At 41.2% G+C, this 15,268-nt stretch overlaps 2 protein-coding genes across 3 annotated transcripts in view; both read right to left on the bottom strand.

The window, feature by feature from the left end:
* Nucleotides 1–7,936: 7,936 nt before the first annotated feature.
* mkk6c (MAPK kinase 6c) overlaps nucleotides 7,937–15,268 on the bottom strand; it is a 56,250-nt gene continuing 48,918 nt past the window's right edge. Inside the window, exon 11 of one of the 2 annotated variants that reach the window (XM_014180279.2) lies at nucleotides 7,937–15,148. In XM_014180279.2, the coding sequence (XP_014035754.1) occupies nucleotides 15,115–15,148 (34 nt within the window). In that variant the 3' untranslated portion in view covers nucleotides 7,937–15,114. 2 annotated transcript variants of the gene reach the window in all.
* Nucleotides 11,078–11,698, bottom strand: LOC123731422 (repetitive proline-rich cell wall protein 1-like). The gene has a single exon (XM_045710000.1). The coding sequence runs from the start codon at nucleotides 11,696–11,698 to the stop codon at nucleotides 11,078–11,080; it is 621 nt and encodes a 206-aa protein (XP_045565956.1).

Genomic DNA, 15,268 nt, shown 5'->3' with positions numbered 1-15,268 from the left:
CGAGAAGAAGTACTCCAACTCTCACTGGCTTTACTCTCTCTACTATGGACACACAAACATGCACACACACATGCACATTCTCCCCTATACAAAACCTCCATTGTTATTCAGCGAAGTTACTTTTGCAATCTCTCTGTCAATTACAGACCTCTGTGAATTTGGGATGACATGTAAGACACGGGTGAAAGAGGGTTAGGTGAAGAGTTTCTGACTTTGATTTAGAAGCCCTTTTATCTTTGTGTAAGACCGTATGCTTTAGCTGGGCCTTTTTGCTCCCCCAACTGGAATACAAATATCCACTGCTCCCGGCTACACCAGTCATCACATCACACGGCTACTAACCCACCGGCCTAAGTGGCTCCCCGTTATGTTAAACTGGTCTTGCATGAGTAGTGCTGCAGAAAGAGAGTGGAGGGCGTGGGTTGCAGAATGAAAGGGTCACGTAGGTCTTTGTTCTGTGATATATGTACAGTGAGACGATTTAAAAGCTGTGTCCGGCTGGGCCGTAAAATATGCATTAATGGCCTTCTCTTTTCTTTTTCCTACAGACCTTTTTTCTTTTTCAAATATCAGAGGTGGAACAGAGCGAATTCTTGCCTTCGACCAGGGAGGATGTAAAGGGCTGCTTTTGGTTACATAAAATCATAAATGTTGAAAAAGTACAAGTTCAACACAGGTAGATTCTGTTTAATGAACGTGAACCTAACAAAACCCCTCCTTCTCCACCTCAACCACAGCCCTCCATTTGCTCCCCCCCCTTTACCAAAAAGAGAGACAGGCTGCGTTTCATTACAAAATCATTCTCAAATGTTTAAGTGCACTCAGAAAGACTAGTTTCCATGACATCATCAACTGTCAGTATGGGAAGCCAGTCGCTTATATAGTGAAATTCAAACCAGGGCATAGACGAGGCAACATAGTACTCACACAACCCAGGACCCCGCTGGGCCATACAGGAACATTACCTAGAGCTAGAGTGCAACGTGGACATACAATATGCACGTTCCAAAATGGCACAACATTTTGTGAGAATAACAGGGGCACATTTTGACATTTTTAAAACCTCAATAGAATGAGTCATCTGAATTTCCTTTTTTGGCAAACCTGAGGGCTGGTTGACACAGATCTTAAAAGTTAGCGTTTAACCACATCTGATTATTGCATCAACAGGTGTGTATTAAGGCCAGAAGTCAGTGTTCAACTGTTGGGCAACAAGTATTATATGAGACAATAACAGTGTCAAACCAACCCCTCACTCCCAAAGATAAGTGAAAGGTGTCCTTCCTAGATTGTCTATGAGTACATTGTCAGGCCAAGACCAAACTCCATGGTGAGAGAGGATGCAATATGATATCGGAAGAGGCCAAGGAGAACAACAGCACACAGAAAAGTTAAGGGTCGTCAAAACTAAATGTGGTTGAACTATATCCAACATTCTAGTGAGAGCGGAATTCCAAACGGTCGGAGCTGGACACCATGAAGAGGCTACAGCAGCTTAGGTTTGACCCCTGACCTCAGCCTTCCAAGGTGGTCGGTCACAGACTGACAGTAATAGTAATAATAATATTCATAATAATATCTGACCTCATTATTATCCTGTCTGCCATGTACCAAGATTCTCTGAGCTGCTCAGTATGTTTAGCTAGGTAATACTTTCAATCGTGTTCCCATTTGTAATACTTTCAATCGTGTTGCTAATGCTCTCCATTTTCTGGAGGAAAGAGTTTTGAAATCAGTGGAACACCCGGTGGAAGCAGAGTACAATAGCTAAGGAGATGGAGAAGGAGATGGAGAAAATTCTGGCATTTGATTGCAAATAATGTGGAGGGAGTCGAAAAGAGAACACACAGAAGAAGGCTGTTGTATAAAACACCTGTCTCAGGATTACATATTCAAAAGCGTTCATCCATGTACAATTTCTTTCAACACATTCCCAGTGGGTCAAAAGTTTACATACACTCAATTAGTATTCGGTAGCATTGCCTTTAAATTGTTTAACTTGGGTCAAATGTTTCAGGTAGCCTTCCACAAGCTTCCCACAATATGTTGGGTGAATTTTGGGCCATTCCTCCTGACAGAGCTGGTGTTACTGAGTCGGGTTTGTAGGCCTCCTTGCTCGCACATGCTTTTTCAGTTCTGCCCACAAATATTCTATGGGATTGAGGTCAGGGCTTTGTGATGGCCACTCCAATACCTTGACTTTGTTGTCCTTAAGCCATTTTGCCACAATTTTGGAAGTATGCTTGGGGTCATTGTCCATTTGGAAGACCCATTTGTGAGCAAGCTTTAACTTCCTGACTGATGTCTTGAGATGTTTCTTCAATATATCCACATAATTTTCTTTCCTCATGATGCCATCTATTTTGTGAAGTGCACCAGTCTCTCCTGCAGCAAAACACCCTCAAAACATGATGCTGCCACCCCCGTGCTTCACGGTTGGGATGGTGTTCTTAGGCTTGTAAACCTCCCCCTTTTTCCTCCAACAATAACAATGGTTATTATGGCCAAACAGTTCTTTTTTTGTTTCATCAGACCAGAGGACATTTCTCCAAAAAGTACAATCTTTGTCCCCATGTGCAGTTGCAAACCGTAGTCTGTCTTTTTTATGGCGGTTTTGGAGCAGTGGCTTCTTCCTTGCTGAGCGGCCTTTCAGGTTATGTCAATATAGGACTCGTTTCACTGTGGATATAGATACTTTTGTACCTGTTTCCTCCAGCATCTTCACAAGGTCCTTTGCTGTTGTTCTGGGAATGATTTGCACTTTTCGCACCAAAGTACGTTCATCTCTAGGAGACAGAACGCGTTTCCTCCCTGAGCGGTACGACGGCTGTGTGGACCCATGGTGTTTATTCTTGCGTACTATTGTTTGTACAGATGGACGTGGTACCTTCAGGCGTTTGGAAATTGCTCCCAATGATGAGCCAGACTTGTGGAGGTCTACCATTTTTTCTGAGGTATTGGCGTGGTCTGCTCCTCTCTCAGCAGGGTGGTGTGGTCTGCTCCTCTCTCACCGGGTGGTGTGGTCTGCTCCTCTCTCACCGGGTGGTGTGGTCTGCTCCTCTCTCAGCAGGGTGGTGTGGTCTGCTCCTCTCTCAGCAGGGTGGTGTGGTCTGCTCCTCTCTCACCGGGTGGTGTGGTCTGCTCCTCTCTCACCGGGTGGTGTGGTCTGCTCCTCTCTCAGCAGGGTGGTGTGGTCTGCTCCTCTCTCAGCAGGGTGGTGTGGTCTGCTCCTCTCTCACCGGGTGGTGTTGTCTGCTCCTCTCTCACCGGGTGGTGTGCTTTTAGCTTTGTTTTGCTTTTCTCACCCTACTCTCGCACCCCTTGTTTTTTCCCTGCAGGAGATTTAGAGAATAGATTTTTTTTCGGAAATATCCTCCTACTTCCAGTATTTAGCTGAAGTTCAGCGGGTCCCAACACGCTCTGTGTACTTCCCAAATGGCCCACTATTGTCACGACTTCTACTGAAGTTGATGCCCCTCCTTGTTTGGGTGGTGTTCGGCGGTCGACGTCACCGGCCTTCTAGCCACCATTGATCAGTTTTTCATTTTCCATTGGTTTTGTCTGGTCTCTTTACACACCTGTTTCATATCCCAGTAATTATATGTTGTGTATTTAACCCTCTGATTCCCCTCATTTCTCTGTTGGTGATTGTTTGTTTGTGATGTACGTGTTGTTTCTGTATCGGTGTGCGACGGGTTATTGTTTTACCCGGATTCTTTTCTATGTTGGTTTTGGAAATAAATATTCCATTTTTAAACCACTCTGTTTTCTCCTGCGCCTGACTTCCCTGCCACCTACATACACGGACTATGACAACTATTCCCTATATAGGTAGTTCTACAGAAGTCGTGTAAATTCCGGAAGAATTATTTTTATTTTTTTTATTGTATCCCGTTTCTCCCAAACTTTCAGCGCACACGTCTTCCAACATGTCAGGTAGACATATGGTATATACTACTGACACACTTTGTTTGTATTGCATATTTCAAATATTTACCGGAATTCCTTACCACCCCACTACATTCTGTCATTACTAAAACATAGTGAAAATGTTGTGATAAAGGGAGAAAAACCATGCACAGTAGAGAACATATTGACTAATCATTATTTGCATACCAAATTAACAAAATAGAAAAAACATAATTTTTAACCAGATTTTCAAAACTTTTAAATTGAGAGAAATATATACTTTTGTAATAGAACAACTCAAGAAGAATAAGTGCAACATTTAAATAAATATATATATATATATATATATATATACATATAGATAATACATTTCTTTATTATTTAAAACATGAAGTTTAGGATACAGGGTTTGGGACAGCCACCTATCAATACAAATAGGTTTATAAATAATGACTTGGTACTAAATTAATTGAACAATATGTTTGTTATTGCCTTGGATTGAATTAGAACATATCATGATGTAAATAAATGTCCTACGTGTGGAGACTTACTTCCTCCTTTAAAAGTTGCGTCATACTGCGGCACCCCATGCATGCTGCCGCAGCATTCTGTGGCACGTCATTTAATTGTCAGCCATTTTTTCTCTTACTGCAAGTTATTGCTAGTTTGACCACCAGAGGGTATCTTTGAGAATCATTTGATAGTATTCCATATTGGCATTACAGAGAATTTAAAACCTTTTTTGTAATAACATAGTAGTATGGTATTGATTTTAAGAAATTTGGCTTAATTAATTTGATTAATATTATGGTGTTTCCATTCAGAGAAAAATGAAAAAATGAAACCCTCAGGGTTTCCGTTAGGATGGAATGGAAAATATGGTGCTGTACAATGTGACTGTCGGGAGTAGACTACAGGATTGGAGGATTCTAAATTGTTTGCCTTCATTAGACAACTTTGTTCCAATATTTCTGTAAATAAGTGATATTTATTCCCATAGTAATTCGTTATGGATCCATAACTAAATCAACATCTGCATTTTGAAGGAGTATTTTTTATTATTTAATCAACAAAATGTGTTTATTTGTTTATTAGGCTACTGTGCAGTCTAGAATACATACTGTAGTAAACATGGGAAAGTGCCTAATAATTACATAAGGGAGAGCAGGCCATGTCTGTACTACAGAATGCAGGGCACGCGGGAGACCGGTGTTATTTCATAGTTGTGACGTCTTCACTATTATTCTACAATGTAGAAAATAGTACAAATCACGTAGAATCCTGGAATGAGAAGGTGTGTCCAAACTTTTGACTGGTACTTTCTTAATTAATTTGATTAATATTATGCTTTTCTATTCCAAGAAAAACCCTCTGGGATTCCATTAGGATGGAATGGAAAATATGGCGCTGTACAACATGATGGTTGGCAGTACAGTACTAGCACTTTAGCTGAAGAATCCCCGCAGGGCACGAGGAAGGAGTAGGCTGTCCATGTAAACAAGAATTTGTTGTTAACTTACTTGCCTAGTTACATAAAGGTTACACTAAGAGCATAACATTTCTGCGAGATCAAGTGAAAATAAAAATCGCATTGATTTATCTAGACCAGTCCCCATGCTTGCCTCAGAGCAGTGCGAAATGGTGCTAAAATAGTTGTAGGCTTTACGCACTAATTACAGTCAGAAGACAGTTGAAGAAACTTGCGTGGACTTATGGAAAGGCTCGGTAAGAAATGTTATATTGTTGTTGTTGTTGTTCTTATCAGAACATTAACCATGTGTGTTCGCTTGTTTTGTACTGTTCTGTAGTTTCAACCCAATGATTTGTCTGACAAACAAAGAACTTCGCGTCCTGCAGGCCCTGGCATGGATCAAAGCTGGCGAGACATTCAATAATGCCATCTTCACAGACAAATCAACCGTGGCTCTTGAGCAATTTGATAAACATTTCTACAGAAAAAAAGGAAGAAGATCTCGCCAGGGACCAGGCCCATACTTGATTTTTGATGGTAAGTTTGGCTATTTACAAAGCAAAAGGTACATAAAATATTGTAGCCTACACTTCACGGACTGTTATGTGTTCCACAATAATTCACTCTTGCCTCCTTTTTTAGGTATCATGGCTTGAGATTTCTTTGAGGAAGAAAGGCTCCGAAGAAATAGACTCCAATTAAGCCCTCTTGTTTGTAAAGTCAAATTAAAATGAAGATTATTGTTGAAATGAATGGCTCGACTGGTGTAGGTTTTCTCCATCTGTTGGTGTGCAACACTTGCATAACAAGTTAGCTATATTTTCAGCACCAGCCACCATTCTCCTACCATTGATTGTGCTGCGGTTGCCGCCATTTTTTTTTAAATTTAACTAGGCAAGTCAGGTAAGAACAAATTCATATTTACAATGAAGGCCTACCCCGGCCAAACCCGGATGACGCTTTGCCAATTGTGCACCGCCCTATGGCACTCCCAATCGCGGTCGGATGTGATACAGCCTGAATTCAAACCAGGGACTGTAGTAAAGCCTCTTGCACCGAGATGCAGTGCCTTAGACCGCTGCGCCACTCGGGAGCCATGACCAATATATATATATATATATATCAGAACATGAACCGTGTGTAGGTAGATGGATACCTGTGTAGGTAGTAGATACCTGTGTAGGTAGATACAAATGATTTGTTGCAAGTTGGGAAGGGGGGGTTCCCACCTAGCTCGGCTATTAAACAATTCTTTAGTAAAGGTTGAATAGTCTATTGTTCAGCTAATAGCCCATCCTGCTACGCTTGTGAAAAACTAATAATACCTTTTCCCCTTTCCACATGTTAAAGACTCCAATTGATAGTGTTTTTAGCCACAATCTGCCCCAACTCCAATTTATACATTTGGGCCCAGTTGATAGCGTGCTGGACTTCAGGCTAGAATGTTGAGGGTTCGAAACCTGCTCCATTACATTACTATGCCGGTCTCAGAGCAAATAGCCTGGATTGTTACTCCCATCACATTCCTCTCCCTCTTCCACGCGTCATTCAGCACGCTGGTGGGTGTGCTGGCAGGATGTACTGTTTTTTATTCTGTATATATGAATTACAAAATCAGCCTTTACTTAAATCATGTTTCTAGTCTATTGCATAGTTACAATGTGTAATCATTGATGTCCCAGGAGCAGGAGTGGTAAACACTGTTGAAGTGTATAATCGTAATACATACATGCAGACACAACATCATACAAATAATGGAGTTTGATACACCTGGTATTGGATACGACTGAAAAGCAAAAAGAGATGCTAAATAGCGATTTTTGTAAATGAACTTTATGACAAAAAAAATATGCACAATCGTTTATCTCTACATTAACTAACAGAATTCTCTCAACTGTACATGTTTTGCTTGACTCGTTATGACATTATAACTACTTACATTTGCTTATGCCATCTTTGCTAAAGAAAGTCGCCAGGGACGGGTGGCTCACATCAAATTCGTCATTGGAACCACTCGATATGATTGGTCATATAAAAACCTTGGGACCCAAATGCATGAGTGCTCTAACTCCCCCTTGTGGTGGTCTGGAGTAATGAAGCAGTGACGCTGGGTACCTCCAAGTCCCACAATGTAAGCTCGCAACTTTTAAAAGGAGGAACCACTAACTGTTATATATATATATATATTTTTTTATCTTATTTTGGGGGGTGGGACAGCAATTTGCACGTCTGTAGAATCACCCATATAACGCACTACTTTCGACCAGGGCCCATAGGGCTCCTCACTAGGGGCATGGTGTCATTTGGGACACATCCTCTGTCTTTGTAGTGCAGTACTACGTCAGTCAGTACTACGTAACAAACCTCTCTTTTTCTCTGTCGTCAACAGGTTTCAGTCCGTCAGTCTGCTCTTTTAACGTTGGGCCAGAGCCAGAAAAAAAGGAAAAAAAAGAAAAACATCCTCAAAATGCCTTTTTCCTCCTTGCCCCGGTCCTGGCTGGCCCTTCTCAGAAAGACACAAAGAAGAATGAGAAAGAAAGAGGACACACACAATTATTGTGTAAAAATACCTTTTATTGAATTTCCATCATTACAATTGCACACAATCAGTTTGAGCAATCTTTTCAAAATATTTAATAGAAATTCATTTAGCTCTAAGAAGCAAAAACAGTCATCAGTCTTTTTTAAAAATCAGAAGCTTTAAAGAGAATCAACGTGTAAATATACTGAGAACTTCACTTCCCCACGGCAATGGTCACCACGATATGTTGCCACGGTAACCCTGCCCACCCGCCCATCATACAATAGAATATATGCCCCCTCGCTCTTCTCCATTTTACTTACAGTAGCATTTGAAACCATCTCTGCAAATGTATTTTCTGAAACCAGTCAGCATTGACAATATGGACTCATCCACCCTCCCTCCCCAATGCATTCGCATCATCCCAACTCCCACAAACACAAGCCTGGCTTGAATCGGATCCCCCACAAAAGAGCACAACACGAGTCAAGCACAGCTGCATGTACAGTACCTGCAGCCAGGTATCCATCGGCCACAGAGACACTAAGCTCCAAAAGTTTCCATATTCCAACAAAGTGAGTCTGATGGCTACACAGCTCACCTTAAAAAATAACATTTAAGCAAAAATGGTTTTGCAATAATGTGTGAAAACAAAAGCAGAGTTTTCACACACTTCACAAACAACAGATTTACACTTGATATAGTCTGGCAAATGCATAACAGAACAGCAATTTGTTTTTGATTACGATTCATTTACAGCTTCTGAAAAGAGGGCTAGCTGATGCTTGAGTAGAGAAGACAACAGCTGTATTCCAGAAACTAACATTAACAATGGGGAAAGTACAAACTGACAAAAATCTTTTCATTTCCAGTTTGGATGGGAAGTCATCATGTCACTGGTTTTATCAGGCATGAGAAGGAAGAGGAAGATGGTGACAAAAACAGCATCCTATGATTCTTAGCTTTCAACATTTCAGACAATGACTCATCCCTACCTGTTTAACCTGTGACATTTTTTTTTATAACCAACCCTCCAATTCCCGAAAGAAGAATTCCCGTTTTACCAATACAAAGTCTCAAAATACACAGCTGGGAAAAACAAAATGGGATAAGTCAGAAACCTGGAAGAGTCAGACAGCGGGATATGAGAACACGTGAGGATGGAGAGTTGACTGGACATATTTTCCACTGTGACATCCTGCCACGATGACAAACCCTGGGTGACAATTTCAACAGCAGGTGGGTACTACTAACGAGCACGCAAATAGAATCACCGACTTTAACTGACACACACACGAGAGGCGGGAAATCATCCTTCCATCATGCCTACTGTGAGTGTGTGTGTGTCAGACGTGACTAGTCTTAGTATCTTCCAGGAGAGTTCAGCTCAGTTCAGAAACAGAGGGGATAAATATAGCACTGCCCTCCAGCCTATCCACTGACTGTATTAGACATGTCCCATAACACACACACATTTTATGTTCTTCTATCCTCATGGGGACCTAAAATGTATTTCCATTCAAAATCCTACTTTCCCTAAGAGCTAACCCTAACCTTAACTCGTAACCATAACCCAAATCTCTTATACTAACCCTAACCCCTAAACCTAAAATAGATTGTCCTCATGGGGATGTGGGAAAATGTCCCCACGAGGGAGAATTATCTTTGTTTTACTATCCTAGTTGGAATATTTGTGGAGTTTAGATCCCTACAAGAATAGAAGACCCCCCCCCCCCACACACACACAAAATACAGTCAGAATAAAACTGTGCACTATCCTCTACCCCCAACAAAAATTCAATATCAACAACTGTACGTGACAAAAATAACAAATAATATATCATATCAATCAACAACACTTGAAATCATACCTCTAGTAAATTCAAACTCGTTAGTGGCGCAGCGGTCTAAGGCACTGCATCTCAGTGCTAGAGGCGTCACTACAGACCCTGGTTCGATTTCAAGCTTTATCACAACCGGCCGTGATTGTGAGTCCCATAGGGCGGCTCACAACTGGCCCAGTGTTGGCCGGGGTAGGCCGTCATTGTAAAATAAGAATTTGTTATTAACTGACTTGCCTAGTTAAATAAAAGGTTAAATAAAATATATAAATTTTAAAAAATTAAAATAAACAGTAACCACACAAACTGCCCCTAATATCGGCTGAGTTAAAACTTCCTTTCACCAAATGCAAGCGGTAGGAAACGTTATATGATGCTAACGATATTAAAGATTTTCAGTGTTCGAAGATAGGCCTAAACAGCATCAAGGCCTAAACAGCATCAAGCAAGGCCTAAACAGCATCAAGCAAGGCCTAAACAGCATCAAGCAAGGATAAAATAAGAAGTCAAAAAATACCAGATATGATAACTAGCAGACGGGAACAGCATCACTAACAACCTGTGTTCTACCAACAGCCCATCATCCCTCCAATCAGGGCACAAATGTTGGCACACAGAACCAAATATTGCACATCTTGCGTGGGCTCTGGCTAGCTGTTTGATTTGATAGTAAGAGTCTTGTCACAAAGGAATAGGTGGGTACAGACACCATGTCCCTGAATTAGTCTCGCTCTCCTCAGCCTGAACTCTCGTGTTCCAGCTCCTTGGCCCACCCAATGAATAAATCAGAGTGATGATGAGGGTGTGTGTGAAGAATAGAGAAGAGACTGGGCCTATTAGGGACCTGGCCAGGACATCAGTGGGTGGCCACACTAAGACTCAGAGCTCTTTCTAGGAATAGACAGGAACAGTGTGAGAGAAAGATTTAAAACATTTTAAAAAAATAATGACAAAAGAAAGCAGGGATGATCTGACCAATTCAAAATTGTGGGAGATGGCTAGAGATTTCTGGACACAACATTAGTTAGTTGCTTTAGTATCAATATATTTTGGTTTCATGACTTGAATCTTATGAGCATATAATCTAATATTATTAAACATTGGACCAGCAGAAGACAGTAACAGTCATGCAACACGGCCATTAGAACAGCCAACAGTGGAACACTGTTCAAAAGAGACGTTGGTCTTTATGATCTCAGTGGTTTTCAGAAGCTGCAGGGGGAAAACAGTGCCACATTGTGGGTGACCAGACCTTAGCACTTATGTGTGTTGATGGCACAGCATGTACTGTACCACTGTACCTGTCATGCCAAGGGGCAAATCACAATAGATCCACTACTGTGGAATGCAGAGGGTCTGGTAATGGTATGGGCTCTTGGATGGTGGTTGAATGCAGGGGGTCTGGTAATGGTATGGGCTCTTGGATGATGGTTGAATGCAGGGGGTCTGGTAATGGTATGGGCTCTTGGATGGTGGTTGAATGCAGGGGGTCTGGTAATGGTACGGGCTCTTGGATGGTGGTTGAATGCAGGGGGTCTGGTAATGGTATGGGCTCTTGGATGGTGGTTGAATGCAGGGGGTCTGGTAATGGTATGGGCTCTTGGATGATGGTTGAATGCAGGGGGTCTGGTAATGGTATGGGCTCTTGGATGGTGGTTGAATGCAGGGGGTCTGGTAATGGTACGGGCTCTTGGATGGTGGTTGAATGCAGGGGGTCTGGTAATGGTACGGGCTCTTGGATGGTGGTTGAATGCAGGGGGTCTGGTAATGGTATGGGCTCTTGGATGGTGGTTGAATGCAGGGGGTCTGGTAATGGTATGGGCTCTTGGATGGTGGTTGAATGCAGGGGGTCTGGTAATGGTATGGGCTCTTGGATGGTGGTTGAATGCAGGGGGTCTGGTAATGGTATGGGCTCTTGGATGGTGGTGGCAAGAGGAAGGTGCTACAACAGCTCATATTGATAAGAAGGACAGGAAAGGTTTTATAGCCCAGGGCTGATTGTCTCTACAGACAAGCGGAGGACATCAACGCATGGATGTTTGTATAGTTGATAGAACAGAACGGGATACTGGACAAAAGAGAACAGCGGAACTCAGACTCAACACCAAGGTGGAACAGATAACACAGTTACACTAAGTTATAACATATTCAAATCTGGGTCTACTTTGCAAAATGAGTACAAGACAGGAATACAGGTATGAATGTCTGGAGTTCGTAATAGATTTGTTTTCTCGTTAAGCAACATTGAAATAAGATAGAAATTGTTTGCTAAAAGAACTGTTGAAAGTTTCAAAAGCAGGACACACACGGACACGAAAGCACAAAAAAAAAAGAGAACTGTGCATTTCATTATTGAAATGTGATTACATCCTGCCTTCCCATTTTCCCGCATCATAACATTTACAGTAGTTCTTCCATAATAGCAGAGGCTCAAGAGCATCAGCCATCCTGCCAGTCACTCTCAGAAAGCAGCAGAAATTAACGGATGTCGACTTCTATACAGTATCAGCCACCACAAGAATGACAAGCAACATCCAAGGCTTCCGTCAAACTAGAATGCAGTTTCAGAAGTGTTTTAAAAAAAATGTATTTTAAATCTCATGTAAATGAGTTGTATGTGTTATGACACGGCATCAAACTACCACTGAAAACGACTCTATTCATCCCACAGTTGTGAAACCAAAGACTGGCATGACTGTCACCATCTAGTAGACTGGGTTCGGTCGGTCGGGAGGGGTGGAGAGGGGTGAGAGTATGCTAACAAATACATTTTGAAACCTATGCAAGCAAGTGGTGAGTTAATATGATACTGTAGTCCAAGTAGGTAAACTTAATGATAAAGAAAAAATGTGGAGGGAGGGAGGGGAGGGGGAAATGCAGAAACAGCTTCGTTATATAACCTACGCAAGCTAATTGTGAGTCTATATGCTCCTGCAGTGTTCAGCAGGTAGAGTAGATTTGATGATATATAGAGTAATGTGGAGAAGTTAACACTGTACAAAAGGACTGTACATTATGTTTGCCTCCGGGGGGTGTTCTTGAGCCAAAAGAGGCACCCTAAATATTGTCCATAAATTACCCCATTGGACAGAAAGGGGCACATGCCGCCGAGTGAATAAAGTGTGTGGGGGGGGGGAACTTGCCTTGTTGAATACAGAACATCTCTTTACCTGGCAACAGTTATTTTGTTTTCTGTATTTTTAGAGGCACAGATAAGGCTTGTGTTATGAGTAACTGTTTCATTAAAGCATTCTGTCAAGAACGACACCTCACTCACACACACACACACACAGTAAAATAAGACAGTATATTGTTAATACTAAGTTTTCAAAGGGAAAACGGCAGTTAATATATCAGTATACTGTATCAGTATACATAAATATAAGCTATATAATAATAAATAATAATAATAATATCAGTATAACTATTATTCGATTCCAGTTCAACATACAGTGGGGAAAGTATTGTGACTGGCTCAGAAGAGAAAAATTATTCAGGAAGTGACTAGGAACCACAACGACCACATATACTTCACTTTAAAACACGTGTAACACACATAGAAGGCGCCCACATAAACACACACACACAGCCCAATGCGTAGTAGACCTATACATGAGAGAGCAGTTGAGAGCAAAGTGCAGTAACTTCCTTTGACAAACCCACTGCACTTCTGAATGAGACCTCCAACCATTACAGACTTGTGTAATGCTTAACCACTGGACAGTCGAGAATCTGAATCTCTCGGTCTTTCAAAGGCGACTGATACCAGTCCATTCTATATTATATATTTTCTGTACATGCAGTGAATTAGTAAACCAATACAACACTTGAGCTTGAGTATAGTACAAACATTGAGATTATACATAGATATATTCATATCACTTTCAGTTGTTTTAAAAAAAAAAAAAAAGTTTTTCTGTTTTCTTACATTGGGTTTGAAAATATTTCAGGGATTGACCATTAGAGACCCACAGTGTCCTAATACCCATGAAACCTAGCAGTCAAACAGGGAAATGGTTCCAATCGTTTTTCAACCATTCATTTATCCCATAGGGGATTTTAGATACACTTCAAATAAGAGCTGTTTAACCCGACGTGACGTTTTGATAACCATGTAAATCTCTCTAGGACAAGGTGACTTTCAGATAAAAAAAAAAATGCTTATTAGCATCAAAGCAGACAACACGCCAATTACAAATCCCTGCAAGCTCCTGCATATCAAATACAATTAAACGTTTAAAAAAAAACACAAAAAAAACACCTTTGCTAACAGGTATTGTGTCAATTTAAAACTTGCACAAGACACTTCACAGAATTGCCCATTTAAAGAAATGCAGCCAATGTATTAATTACTAACATCAGATAATTAAACCAGAGCGCAGGCGGCTGGTGGCAACTTAATTGGGGAGGATGTGTTTAAAGTAATCGCTGAAACACAACAAATGGAATAGTATCCAACACATGGTTTCCATGGTTTCCATGTGTTTGAATGCCATTCCATTTACTCCGTTCCAGCCATTATTATGAGCCGTCCTCCCCTCAGCAGCCTCCTGTGATCCAGAGATTCTTACCTTTGCCTCGATTCGGCAGTCCAGATCATCACGACATTTGTAGATCTTTATGATAGCAACATTAGCAGCTAATTAGCATTTCATTTTTGGGGGGGTAAATACAGGTGAATATATTGATAAAAGTCACCTTGTCTGAGAGAGATTTACATGGTTATCAAAACGTCATGGCACGGTAAGTCTACACGAAACACAGCCCTTATTTTAAGTGTTTCTAAAATCCCCAATGGGGAAAAATGAATGGTGGAAAAACAATTGCAAATATTTCCCTGTTTGACTGCTAGGTTTTATGGCTATTATGACTCATACTGTGGTACTGTATAGGACAGGGCATAATCCACACGTTGCTTAATTCACTAACATTAACAATGAAATCTATGTTTTAGTACTGGGTCTAGTACAGTAACAAGGGTGGGACAAATTTAGAGGTCGGGGGATCACATTTCATACAGATATTATTATACATTTAAATTAATCCAGATTATATATGGGCCGGTGCTCCAATACTGAACATTTCAGTAATTTCCCCATCTTGGCCCCCTGCCCATATCTAATATGCAAGGGCTTAAGGCCTTAAGGATAATTCCTCACTCAGTTCCTCTAATGTCCATCTTCACTGTGCCAAAGGGAGGGGTCGGGAACTAGGGAGAGGGTGGAGTCCCTCAGGTAATAGGGTTTGTGATTGGTGCTTTTTTTTGTAGGTCCGCCTCCCCAGTGGCCATTGGTCAGAGCATTGGGTTGGGTTAGATAAGGGCGCTCGTCAGTCCCCGAGGATGACCTTGACAAAGCTAGCCACGTCGGTGTCTAAGGATTCATGGGAGATGAAGAAGGGATGTTGCTGGGATGGAGAGAAGAAACCAGAAGAAAAGAAGAGACTGATTTATGCAGAATCAAATATAACATCAAAATAATATCCTCAACAACAGTTTGAAATATAATCAATAGCATTGATTAGATA

The sequence above is a fragment of the Salmo salar genome, chromosome ssa28 (assembly GCF_905237065.1).
Source record: "Salmo salar chromosome ssa28, Ssal_v3.1, whole genome shotgun sequence".
NCBI lineage: Eukaryota > Metazoa > Chordata > Actinopteri > Salmoniformes > Salmonidae > Salmo > Salmo salar.
The sequence above is the reverse complement of the archived record's forward strand: the minus strand, read 5'-3'. Positions and strand labels throughout refer to the sequence as shown.

What these genes read in the sequence shown, in the direction of transcription:
- LOC123731422 (XM_045710000.1), bottom strand. Translation starts at nt 11,698, where the DNA reads ATGAGCTGTTGTAGCACCTTCCTCTTGCCACCACCATCCAAGAGCCCA.